This window comes from Pteronotus mesoamericanus, unplaced genomic scaffold (assembly GCF_021234165.1).
Source record: "Pteronotus mesoamericanus isolate MK-2021 breed Mesoamerican mustached bat unplaced genomic scaffold, CSHL_Meso_final contig_20, whole genome shotgun sequence".
Classification (NCBI taxonomy): domain Eukaryota; kingdom Metazoa; phylum Chordata; class Mammalia; order Chiroptera; family Mormoopidae; genus Pteronotus; species Pteronotus mesoamericanus.
In genome coordinates this window covers 20246879-20260418 of record NW_026555085.1, presented here as the reverse complement: position 1 = coordinate 20260418, position 13540 = coordinate 20246879, and the positions used below count along the sequence as shown (strand labels likewise).

The following is a 13540-nucleotide window of genomic DNA, read 5'->3' as shown; positions in this document are numbered from 1 at the left end:
CACTTCAAGAAATTTAATTTTTTATTAGTAAATAAGTTAATAGAAGTGGTGGCTTCTAGGATCTATCAATATACTTGAAAATTTTGTCTTAAATATTATAAACATCCTTCCTATATAACAATGTATATTGTTTTACTGTGTATGAATTTCAGCCCACCGGCCTCCTGACAAAATGATCACAAATTTAACATTGATGGGATGAGGTGATATAATTGGGATTTCTCTGGCAGGACCCCACCCTCTACTTAATTGCTCTGGGGCTTGCTCACATGGGTGCGGTAAGTTCCTAGTTCTGAACATCAGCTTTAATATTTTGTTTTTGGTATTCATGCTTTAGGTGGAACCATGCTCAGCATCTCAGGAACAGGGTTCAGCAGGGACCCAGCTTTCATTTGGGTGCTTGTGGGCAATCGGACCTGTGACTTTGTGAACTTAACAGAGACAAACATCTGGTGTGAGACCCCGCCTACCCTCCTGTTGCCTGAGGCTGATGTTCTCACTGTCCCAGCCCCCGTGGAGGTCTGGGCTGGCGGCGTGTCATCCTTCGCCCGGGGACCTGCACCAAGCCTGGTGGGAAAGGGCTTCACCTTCACATATGAGGCGGCAACCACACCAGTGGTCACTGCTGTGCGAGGGGAACTCACGAATAGCAGCCTGCGCCTCTGCGTGGAAGGAAATAACCTCTCCAACTCAGTGATTCTTCTGGGGAACTTGAACTGTAGTCTTGAGACCCAGAGCAACAAGAGCCTGTCTGGCTGCTCCTTTCCCCTTGACAGTTTGGAGGCGGGTGTCTATCCTCTTCAAGTGCGTCAGCAGCAGTTGGGCTTTGCTAACATGTCTGCGGTGCCCCAGCAATTTGTGGTGACACCTCAGATACTGGCCATCTTCCCAGCCAGCGGGTCAGCTTGTGGTGGGACAGTCCTCACAGTGAGGGGGTTGGCTCTCAACTCCAGGAGGAAGTCAGTTCGCGTTGATCTTTCAGGTCCTTTTACTTGTGTGATTTTGAGGTTGGGGGACCAGACAATCCTCTGCCGGGTTAACCGAGTGGGTGACTCCTTGCCTGGTGCTTCCTTCATCCTGAACGTCACAGTCCTGGTCAATGGGCTACCCAGTGAGTGTCAGGGTAATTGCACTCTTTTCTTGAGGGAAGAGACAACTCCTGTAGTGGACTCCTTGACCACTGACACCAGTGGGTCTCTGACTTCAGTGCTGATTAGAGGTCAGAGGTTAGGCACCGTTGCGGATGAGCCAATGGTATATTTGGATGATCATCTCCTTTGCGTTGTAACTTTCTTTAATGCAAGCCATGTGGCATGCTGGATGAAGGACTTGACCCCAGGACCCCACTACCTATCAGTTTTTAATTCAAGAAGTGAGTACGCTTGTTCTGGTCATGTTTCCAGACACTTCTCCATTTTGCCTCAGGTGTTTCATTATTTCCCCAAGAACTTCAGCATACATGGTGGGAGCCTCTTGACCATCGAGGGCACAGCCCTGAGAGGGCAGAACAGCTCATGTGTCTACATTGGCCAGCAGGCCTGCCTGACAGTGAACATCAGTGCTGAACTCATCCGGTGCATTGTTCCTGCAGGGAACGGCTCTGCTGCCCTGTACGTAGAGGTAGATGGACGTTCCTACCAGATGGGAGTCATTGGTTATAGCAACACCTTCACCCCAGAATTGCTCTCTGTTTCTCACACTGGTGATGTCTTAACCTTTGTGGTGGCCCAGATCTCAGGAGCTGAGAACGTTGACATTTTTATCGGGATATCACCCTGTGTGGGAGTGTCCGGGAACAGCACGGTTCTCCAATGCACGGTCCCACCCCTCCCGGTCGGGGAGTACAGAGTCAGGGGTTATGACCACACAAGAGGATGGGCCTCAGCTCGCCTGGTGTTCACATCGAGAGCTACTGTTACGGCAGTGACTGAGAACTTCGGTAAGCTAAGCAAATAAGACAGAGCACTTTCTCTATATAAGTGGATTAATAGCTTCTCTCACTACTCTTAAGGGGTAGGAAATCAACATCAATCTGAACGACAGAAGCAGAGAGAAACCTGAATGGCCTCTTACAGTCCTGAAACTGTTGTGCTCCATGTACAAGGCTTTATTTTTTATCAAAGAAAGTGTGCATATTCTCTAAGCTTGTGATGTATCTTAATTGGATGCTTTTACACAATTTAATTTATGTTTTTAAGTTAAATAATACTATTTATAAGAGCTTGTCATTTGATCATTTAAGTAGAACATAAATGCCTTCATCTATTTATATCTACGTGTCAACTTGAATTATCTTAAACTTACTAAATGTGATTTTTTTTATCATTATGTGATAGTTTACAGATGAATTTATACTCCACCAATAATAGGCCATTTGTCTACTATGATTGCATTGGTTGAATTTTTTTTTTCCTTTGAGATAAACGGAAGTTTGCCTTGCATTTTCTTCCAATGATGGTTTCAGTTTCTCTTCACTTAAAGCCTTAATGCACTTGAGGGAGCTCATATTTGATGGTGATACAGAAAGTATAGAGGGAATTGTGGAAACTGAAACTTTGACTGATGAAGTACTAACCAAGACTATTCTTAGAACAAATGTGTCTGGCTTCAGCCAAGTGGCATGCTATAGGGATTGGGATTTTGATCCCTGTTATGTCAGTAACTCAGCCGGGCAACTTTCTAAGCCTCAGCTTCCTTTTTTGATAAAGAGGTTTGGGCTGGGTGCTCCCTGTTTCTCCTTTCTACAATCTAAGATTCCCTAATTTTTATGGTGAGAAAGCAGAGGTATGAAATGCACCCTAAGCAAAGTGTTATTCATGAGTTTGTTAGGTGGCTGTGTGAGTACTGCCTAGACTTGCTATGAGGGCAGTCGAAACTAGAACTCTTATCTCAGTGTGGACTAGAGGTTGCACATGTCAGAGTGTCCTGGTGACATTTACCTTAACTGTTTCTCAGACTGAAGGAAAACATCAGAGAGAGGCACTCTCATACAGTGCTGGTAGGGGTGTGAACTGGTGCAGCGTTATTTTGAAGAGAAAAATGGGAATATCCATCAAAACTAAAAATTTATTTTGACCTAAAAATTCCACTTCTAAGAATTTTCAACAGTTTTACTCAAATAAGTGTGCTATTCAGCACCATGATTTATAGTAATGGAGGATAAATAATGGAAACATCAATCAATAGGAAGATCGCTAGGTAAATTAGAGCATGATCACCTAATACAATTCTAGGTAGCTGTTGAAGTGATGAGTTAGGTCTATATATGCAGACTTGGAAAAATGTCTATGGTATACCTTTAAAAAGCAAGTTGTATAAGAATATGTATAGAAATATCTTTTTGTATAAAAATATGTATGCTTAGAAAATTCTGGAAGGATTCATAAGAAACTCTCTACATGGCTACCTCTGGGAGGGGGGTAGATGATTAAGGAAAGTTTTACTTTCATTTTACACTTTGTTTTTTTGTATAAAAAACATGAGAACTATAAATGAGCATTACTTTTCTATATAAAGACTATTACATTTTTATAGGTTGTTGAATATGACTGGGATCAGACAAACAAGGCGGCCAGTGCTCAGTGAAGATAAACTGGGGGCATCTCAGGGACCTGAAGCCGGTTGTGTGGGCTTCACAGGGCATGAAAAGAACGATGGGCAGCAAGGAAGCATGAATCTGGCTTTTGAGTCAAGTAAAGAAAGAGGGATTTGCCCCTATGATCATGAATTTGTAATTTTGTTTTAAAGGCTGCCTGGGTGGAAGGCTTGTGCATGTGTTTGGAGCCGGGTTTTCTCCAGGGAACATCTCAGCTGCTGTGTGTGGGGCTCCCTGCCAAGTCCTGGCGAATGCTACTGTGTCTGCCTTCAGCTGCCTGGTTCTTCCCCTGGATGGTCAGTAAAAATGCCGTATGTTTTTGAAAGAGTATGTATGAAACCGATATTCTTTGGTTCTGTTAATGTTGTGCTGATCCCTAAATTTTTTTGTGTTCCTAGGGAAAATATTTTCTCTACTCTCCATCTAAAATGACAGGTAGTTAGAATCAGGGACCTTATATTAAAATGGTACATAATAACTTTTGTCATATTAATGGCAAGAAAAATTTATCACCTATGTTCTTGATTGCAGTCATATGATGACAGAGAAAGTAATTTTGAGTTCTAAATATTGGTCTCAATGACAGCTTTAGGCATCATGGGGAAAACAATCTCTTGGTCTTTGTCTAGGGTGGAGTTGCTGAGAATGTCTAATTTACTTCAGGCACTAGTCTTGAAGGGATTAGACCTTCAAACTGACTATCTCTTGCATATTTTCCTAATTGCTCAGTTCTTGAATTCTTTTTATAGGCAAACAGCCAACATGAACACCATCCTCTTATTCTGCAATGTTTGGGTTATTACTTGATCCCTTACTCAGTAAAATACCACGATCTCTCACTGCTTTAGGCTTCTTAGAAAGGAAGGTGCGAAGCAGTGATAGTCCCACGATGGGGGTTTAAAATACAGGATAAGCTTCAGGGAAAAAAAAAAAAATCAAAGGGAAGAAATCGCCATCATCACTACAGGAATAGCTTAGCCAGGTGATTATCTTGCTTGCATAACCATAGATATTGTACCTGTGCACTTAAAAACCACTTGCACACATGCTCCCTGTATAGTGCTTTAAGTTTTATTCCTAATGTGTGTCTGCAACTTGAATATAGGTAAAAGATTTACAAAGCATCACTTCACTTGAGCTTGGACAGAAATTCCATGATGGATAATACTATTGTGATGGTGGTTTTCATTGGATTGTCTTAGTCAAGAAGAAGGAGGTTGGGGGCGGGGAGAGAAAAGGAGGAGAAACCATTCGTTTCTGAAATGCTAGAAACTGAGTTTTCTATTATCATCATGTATATAGGCAGAATATTCCACTTAAAATTCTACAATAGTAAAACCAATACATTTAGTTTAACAATTCCACAATATGAAACTTAAGATACAGTAAAATATTTAAGTTTAAGATGATATCTATTTCATTTTTCTCTCTGCCTCCTGTGCATGGAACAGCGCTGGCACAGTGCACGCACAAAATTAGTGCTTCATAAAGGAATAAATGAAGAAATTAGAAAATTGTGGAAACAGTAAACCAAGGCCCTGAATTTCTAGATTTTAATATTTAACTAATACTGCTACAGTTTTTTTTAAAGGCTTTCATATATACATACTGCTTAAATTAACTTTTTAAAGTCCATTGGTACTATTTCAAGATACTCGATTTTAACTAGAAGATAAGAATTACTGAGGTTACAGGGTCAAGTAAATTGTCACATTGGAAGCTTGATAACTTCTAGTAGAAGAATAATAGAAATCATTTTATTTAAAAAGATTTGATTAAGTTTTAGAAAAAGGACTCAAAATTCAGTGATTTTTAAAGAGGAAAACGGGATGGAAGCTGTAACTCTTATTACTACCACTAGGTGTCACCAAACACTCATTGATTGTGCAAGGGCTGCTCTTTTAGGGAAATGGATAAGTTGACTTTTTTCCTCCTTAATTAAAAAAAAAATCTATTTGAAAAGACTCTTAATTACAGTGTCCAAAGATGGAGAGGAACTGATAAAAACCAACTCCCTAAGTTTTCTAACTTATGATCTAGGATGGTATTTGGGGCTTCTATCAACCCCCTGAAACTGAACAAAATATTTTGAGTTATATGATTGCACATTACTTTTCTCTGAAGTAGGTCAATAATGGACATCAAATGGTCAAAGGGAGTGTGTGCCACAAATTATTAGCAACTATTAATAATTTATCTACTTTCAGATGGAACTCTGTAATCAATCAATTTATATTGTTATATAAATTTGTTATATTTTAAGAGATTTTTTTTTTTAGAGGATGATTTCACAAGCAGCACCACTTATAAGTGTCTCCTAGTTGCCATTCTCAGAGAAATCCATTCTTTTGCCTAATATTTCCCCCACTCTACTTTTTCAAACTTATCCAGCTGGCCACCTTTCAGCAAGCTGAATAATCTCAGTCCTTCTAAGACAATCGTTTTCAATGATGCTATGCTTGAGAAATATATTATCATTGAGAATTATTGAAAATGTAATATTATTGTTATTATTTTCACTAGAGCAGTGACAGGAACAATACCTGGGGGTTCATTAAAAATACAAATTAATGGGACCTACTGGATCTGAAACATTCCAACAAGTAAATATTTTGATATTTCACTTCTGAGCCCTTTCTGAATTCTGTTTTTTTTTTTTTCCTAATGTGAAGCCCCAAGCTAGATAGCTCCTCTGTGTAAGCAATTTCTGACCATAGTAGGTAGTATCATAAGATGCCTACGTATAATCTGGTCTCATATTTGTTCTTAAAATTACACTGTTGTTTTGCTGATTTATAATCTGTTACCTACTATTATTTCAAGGTGGTTTTTTGTCCTTTCTAACTTAACTGTGCACAGCTGGAATTTCCTCATCTTATAGTTGTATAATTTCTTTTTTTCTTCTGTGGTTTACTGCCTTACTATTTTCATTTAGTCTTTTGTTTATTTCTCTTAACTTCTCTAATTTGCTAAGGTCACTTTGAATTCTGACCCTTGCTTTGACTTTTATTTCTTAGTTTGACTTTGCATAATGAAGAAAGTGATGTTTCACATTCAGGGATATAGATGATGTCTTAGAACTCAGACTTTCCTAATTATTGTTTTGCTTATTCTGATACCGCAGTACAAATCCGTTTTCTTTTCATCAGTGGGGTGGGGGGCATTAAAGGCGCAGCTCGAAAAAGGTTTTTATGCTGCTTTTGGTATCATCTATCTTTACCTTTCCCCCAAAATATGCATCTAACAAAAGAAGAATTTTATTTTTTTCACATGACGGGTTGTTAAAACATCTTCTCAGGTGAAACTAATGCTTTGTATTTATAAAATCAGCAAGATCTTTGATCTTTGGATGTCTTGCATTTATACCTTGAGTTATACTACATGACTTTTAGTGGAAACTTTAACTTTTCCATGAGGCATGAAAAGCCAAAGTGATTAAGCTCACACAGCTGTTGAGTGGCAGAACCTTGAGTAAAGTCCGTGGATTCTGATCCCAGCCCTGCGTACTTTTCATAATCCACCTTGTCAATTTGCATCCACCTAATCACCCATAATGAGTTCATTATTTTATTGGTGTTGAGCCTGTTTTTGTTTGCCTTGGGGCTTACTAACTGGAAAGTTCTCATGTTTCGTCTACCCATATGAGTGAGCCTTACTTGTCAGCCATTTTAATTGCTATGATTCATTCAGAACACAGTCACAGAGAACCTGCCATGCGGCAGGTGCTTTAGAATGTAACAGCAATGATAATAGTATTTGTGTGCTATTGAATAAGTGCAAACCCTTTCACATGTACTTATCTCATTTGTCCCTGTTGCATGCAGCCATGTGGTGTAGGTGGGCTTAGGTTCAAGCCTACAGTTATTGATAACATTTGTCATGTACCTTCATGGACAGGGTAGCTGCAGAGGTAGAGGCTAGAGGAAATTAGTTCTTTATTTTATTAAGGTTTTCAGACAGAGCTGCTCCAAAACCATCTCATGCATAGATTTGTTCATCTTCCTTTTAAAGGTTTTTGCCAGCTTGCCTTGTTGATGCTTTTAACATTGTGTCTCCTGACCCAGAAAGAAATGGCCTAGTGTCAAAGGGCTTCAAATAATTGCTTTTCTTCTTTACAAAATATTAATAGTTGTAATTATATGAATATGAAGGGCTTATTTTAATCAAGAAATCCCATAAAGTGAATGAAAAGTTTAGCCACAAACCTAGAGAATATACCAGTAACCATATAACCTCCAGAGGCTTAGTACCCAGAATATGAAAAGAACACAAATCAATAACAAAAGATAAACATTCCAAAAGAAAAAAGGGCAAATGACAGAAATAGGAATTTCATGGAAGAGGAGACATGAGTTATTAATAAACACATAAAAAGTTGTTTGATCTAAAAATTAATGATGAAAATGAAACTGCAATGAGGTGCCATTGTATACTCACTGGGCTGGCCAAAACTGAGAGTCTGATATTCCCAAGTGCTGAAAATTATGTGGAATAATGGGAACTCAAAAATATAGCTGGTAGAAATGTAACATGACACAACCACTTTGAAAATAAAATGGCTCTATCTTGTAAAGTTGAACTTGTACCTACCCTAGCAACATGCAATTTTAAGGCATATACCCTACAGAAATTTTGCACATGCGTGTAGTAACAAAAACTAGGAAATATCCAAAAGTCTACTGGTAAGAGAAAAGAAAAATATATTGTGGTACGTTCACATACTATGGTATGGAACAGTAGTGAAAATGTAGGAACAATAGTTACATGTGATAATATGGATAAACCTTGGAAATATAATATTGAGTGAAAAAATCAGGTCAAAGAATATTATGTCACATTATAGAACTCAAAAACAAGTAACGCTTACTAATCTCTTATTTAGGAATAAAAAGCCATATGAGAGAACTTTTAAAAATGCAGGTGGTCGTTTCTGAGTGTGGGGAGGGCAGGCGGACTTGACTCGGGGCGCACAGGTTTGAGAGCATCACGACTCCTTGCAGACTTTATGTTGGCTGGTAGATTCACGTGAATTTTTCTTATTATGATGGTTTATATTTTACAACAAAGTTACTTATATCCTTCTGTATGTTTTGTGTACACAGAGTACATATTTAAAAAAAGTAAACTAATTGTTTTCCTGTTAGTCAAAAGACAACAGAGGAACTTCATTTATTTAACAATGTGAGGCCTTCCGTTCTTTCTGTGGTTATGACCTAACCTAACGGTGACCCTTTCCTGCAGTGTCCCTGGCTTCCCTATGTGACCTGAAGCATGGGAAGGAGAACTGTGGAGCCTCCAGCCGCACCTACGTGCAGTGTGATTTGACTGTCGCTGTGGGGACAGAGAGGCTGCCCGAATCATGGCCTTACCTCTACATTTGTGAAGGAAGTTCCCAGTGCCTCTTTGTACCAGATCACTGGACAGCATCAGTCTCTCCGTCGCTCTCAGGCCTCTTCATCAGGTAACCTGTGCTCTCCTGCCCTGCCCTTCCCCAGGAATCACGGCCAGTGGACTGATGGAGGCCCCCTCCTCTTGTTGGAGGAGCTGTTCCATTGTGGATTCCAGCCAGCCTGCATATCAAAGCATCTCCTGTCTTTTCAAGTGTTCAAGAGAACATCTGAAAAATCTGCCCAGTAAACAGCCTGCTTTGTTCTTGCTTAGATTTTAATATTTATCTTCCGATCCAAAGCAACATCTGGTGAATGCCAATGGGGAAAAAGATTAGACATTATGAAAAACAGAAGGCTCTTTTCCCCTTTCCTTTTTCTTTTCTTTCCAAACAGATTCACAAGTATGAAAAAAACTCATAGAGAAATCCAGCAGATTGTACAATATTTATTCTAAAGATGGGGGGTGAGCAGGCCTCGGAATGACTATAGATCTAGGGTTTTGAAGTCATAGGTTATAAGGATTTTTTGAACTTAAAAAACAAACAAACAAATACCGTAACTTTCCAGGTAAACCCCCTTTCCTAAGGAAATGTAATAAAAGATTACATTTTTTATTAAAATTAAATTTTTTATTAAATCCAGTGTGACCCTCTTGGTGAGCCTGAATGGCCCTCTTTTCTACAGGCAGTTCTTTTCCTGTAGTGAGTTTCCTGTGCAGTGTGAGTTTCCATTGCTGAAAATGGCCCTGCTTCCTTCTTCACTTCTTATCTAGAAGAAGTGGTTGCATCTGATTATTTAATGAAGACCTATTTTCCCACTTTAAAAATAAAACTAAACAAGATCAATTACCCAGAATGAAAGAGATAATCAGTTCTTTTCATGGCAGTCTGACGTTTTAATATCCTGAGACTGTCTGTATTTTCAGTATGAATTTACCATCAGAGGTTTGTGCTTAGTCAAGGAGTTGGACGGTTGCTTTTTGGAAGGGCTTGAAGAACCCTGTTGAAGTCACAGAGGAAATTGGGCCCTGGTGGTTATACTCAGGTGAAAACTGGAGTTCAGGACTCACTGCTACTGGACACCAAGATGTACATGTCACTGCTCATGGCTCTACAGAGTTCATGGGCTTTATCGAGATGCCCAGAGCTATTCCCTTTGAGTTATTCTATGCCCTTCCTGTTCCCTGGAGGAGGTGGCTGAGGCAGCTGAGCCTTGGACCCCATTAAAAGTGATTCCCCTTTCTATTAATGTTGTTTTGAAAGTGCTCCTCAGTGTTCTGGGTATTGCAGTCGGAAAATGTGGGTGTGCTTTCCTGAGTAAGAATGAAAATAAGTGCCCTCTGATTTAAACAGACAAAGTGTGTAGTTAGTGTCAAGGGTGAGGCAAACCAGCACTGCTCTTTGCTGCCAATGAGAAGGAAGGTTAGAACAATCTGCAGAGGTCACTTGGACAGTATGCACTAAAAACCTTAAAATTCTTCATATTTGGAGACCCAGAAATCTCACTTCTAGGATTATTTTATGAAAGCAGCTAGAAATTTGTAATATTTATGAAAAATGAAGTTCTCTGAAGTTTTAAGTATCATAACAAAAAAATTGAAATAAGTGTTCAATAGTGAAGAATGCATCTAAATGATAATATACTAAGAAACTTTTAAAAATCATGTAGAATATTTAACCAAAGAGTGACATGCTTATAATATATTGGAAAGTGAAAGGTGAAAGTCACAAAACAGTGTATTGTTTATTCTTAATGGTGTATATAATACATATAATTTTACACACATATAGTAGGTGATTAGAAAAAAGACTAGAAGAATCTATTTTACAACAAAGACAGTGCCTATTCATTCCTAGGTGGCTGTAGTACTGGCCATATTTATTTTAGTTGTTGATTTTTATATATTCTTTCTGTGATCATGTGCTAATTTAATAACCAGAAGATATACTGTAAAATAAATTATACACAGGGCATTAAGAAAATCATGTTCCAATGGCATACCTTGGTTTCTTTTAAGATTATGCCTGTGAACCCAGAACTGCTTCCCAGGATCTTAGCAGGGGACCCGTTTCTATCAAATACTTTGTTCCCCTGCCAGTCACTACCACTATGGATTTGATGTCAATTGGAAAAGGCAGACACGCACATCTGTGGTGAAAATGTGCCCATTTCATCCATCCATCTGTCCATCTACCCAGTTATCAGGTTTCTACTATGTTTCAGGTCCTGTGTCAGGAGCTGGTGACTCCAGGGTAAATAAGGCAACACAGCCCCTGCCCTTAGGGGTAAATGAGAAAGCCAGACAATAAACAAGATTATCCCACATTGTGATAAGAACTATAAAATGATAGAAAATGATGAGGCTACTTTATGCACTGTGCTCAGAGGAAGCTTCTCTGAACTGTGTTTAATGTTGAGCTAAGGAGAAGAAGGTGTCATTATGGAGAGTCAGGCAGGAGGGTAACGGATGCAAAGGACCCATTGAGTTTTATGAACTGTCAGAGGCCAGAGGGCAATAGAGCGAGGAGGAAAGAAAGTGGCTTTAGATGAGCTCAGGAGAGTATGTAAGGAGTTTAGGTCCTCTTCTAAGAACAGATGAAGTATATTTCCAAAGTCACAGACAAAAGTCTTGGTAGTGTCAGGACCAGAACCCAAGGCTTCGGACTCCCAGGGTACTTAGCACCACACCATGCTGTCAGCATCAGAGAAGAGAGCCTTCCAGATCTGCATGGGTTCAATGAGATCTCAGAGCCATAGGAAGCAGTTTTGGCTAAGTGAGGAAGAATGATGCAAGTGTTTTTATTGCCTGTCCTAGAGAGCGTGTGCAAGGAGATAACTGGCTTACTTTTGGATCTGATCAGACCAGCTGAAATGACAACAGATGAGTGGTTAGGAAACAGTTCTATAACTCTTTTTGCTATCATTTAGACCAAAAATTTTTACCTTTTTTCCCCACAATAAACATTTGTGTGCATGCATGTGTGCCTATATGTCTATATCCTCTATATCCATGCATCTCTCTCTATACATATGTTTATATTTATATTTAAATGTGGCCAACTACATTACTTAATTCGTAGGATTATTGTGGAAGAAAACAGTGAGTAGTAGCTATTAAGAAACTTTGAAATATTGTAGATGTTAAACTATTTTTGATATCCTGGAGTTTCTGCTAATTTTGATGATGGCTTTTTAATGAAAAGAAATCTCTAGTGAGATAATCAGGACCCAATACAACAAGAAAATATGAGCTAAAGCTTGTAAAAAGTCTCAGCTAACAGAAAAAGGTTTTAACTCTTTTGGAGCAAGAAGAACACGATTGGGACAGCAGTGCGTTGCCACAGGCAAATGAAAGGAAGAGGTGACGTACCCCTTTTACCCTAACCATTGCTGACAAAGAGCCTAGGAAGGGCAAAAGAAAGCCCATTGGGAGGGTGGAAGGCCAAGATCAAGAAAGATTGTAAAGGAAGTTGGCCTCTCCTTTTCTTCAGTTCATGTTGGTATTCCAGATCATTCATACACTAAGTACAAAAACCTTACTCATAAGATTGATAATGAATATGAGAGGAGGGCACACAGCAGAGAGAGGTGATTCCTTTACTTGTCTAAAAAGGGAAAAAGAGGAATTCTGGAAATTTAGACAACTAAGCTTGGGTTATCGCTGACAGATTTCTAGAATGCCTCGTTCATCAGATGGTTTGTAAGCTTTCATCAATGGAAGCAGCTATCTGGGCTTCAATGCACAGGGAATGCGATGGTGTGGTAAACCAACTTCATTGCCTTCTCAGACTGTTTCAAGTGTCCTCCCTACCCCAAGGAGCAAAAGAAAGGTTCTAGCCATACAGCCCAAGGTGGCCTGATACAGCATCAGTTGGTTTGAAGTTAGGTGTTTTATTTGAACAGTCTGTGTGAATTTTGATTCTATTCTACCCCATTTCCATATTCATCTAAATATTACATTACATTTTAATTTAAAAGTTAAATTACTTTACTTTTTCGTTTTGAATCTTGGAGTACAGCCAACACTACAGGAACAAATGCTGTACTTCCCTTGTAGCTTTGACTACCCCCGGATAATGGCTCAGCTAAATGGATTTAGCTACATTATAGGTTCCAGATTCAAAATGTATTTGAGCAATGGGTCCACATACATGAGATGACATGGAACAATAATGAATGTAAATTCACTCATTTACATTTTAGCAATAATACTGCCAACACTGCTGTCACCAAACACTGTAGTAAGAGCTGCCTTATCTGACATTTAATGTGTGCCAGGTTCTGTGAAATCACTTTGTAGGCATCATTTTGCTCCACACCCTCAACACCTTTATAAAATGGCACTTGATCATTAGTAATTCCATTTTATAAACATGGAAACCAAAGCTTAGAGAGTCATGACTTCACAGTGTCATATGGATGGTAAGCATTTGCCTGGGGATTCAAATCTAGCTGGTCTGCTGCCAAGCTTAACCTCTGCATGCTAATGCTTCTCAGAAAATCAGGGGAACGAGTCAGTAGGGCGAAATCCTTGGGCAATTGCAGCTCTGAGACT

The 13540-nt window shown here is 39.2% G+C and overlaps 1 protein-coding gene across 1 annotated transcript in view; it reads left to right on the top strand.

Moving 5' to 3' along the window:
- PKHD1 (PKHD1 ciliary IPT domain containing fibrocystin/polyductin) overlaps window positions 1-13540 on the top strand; it is a 433649-nt gene that overhangs the window by 72761 nt on the left and 347348 nt on the right. The window contains exons 31-33 of the mRNA XM_054569476.1: window positions 338-1939; window positions 3748-3891; window positions 8837-9056. Coding sequence (XP_054425451.1) covers window positions 338-1939; window positions 3748-3891; window positions 8837-9056 — 1966 coding nt within the window. The remainder of the gene's footprint in view (window positions 1-337; window positions 1940-3747; window positions 3892-8836; window positions 9057-13540) is intronic.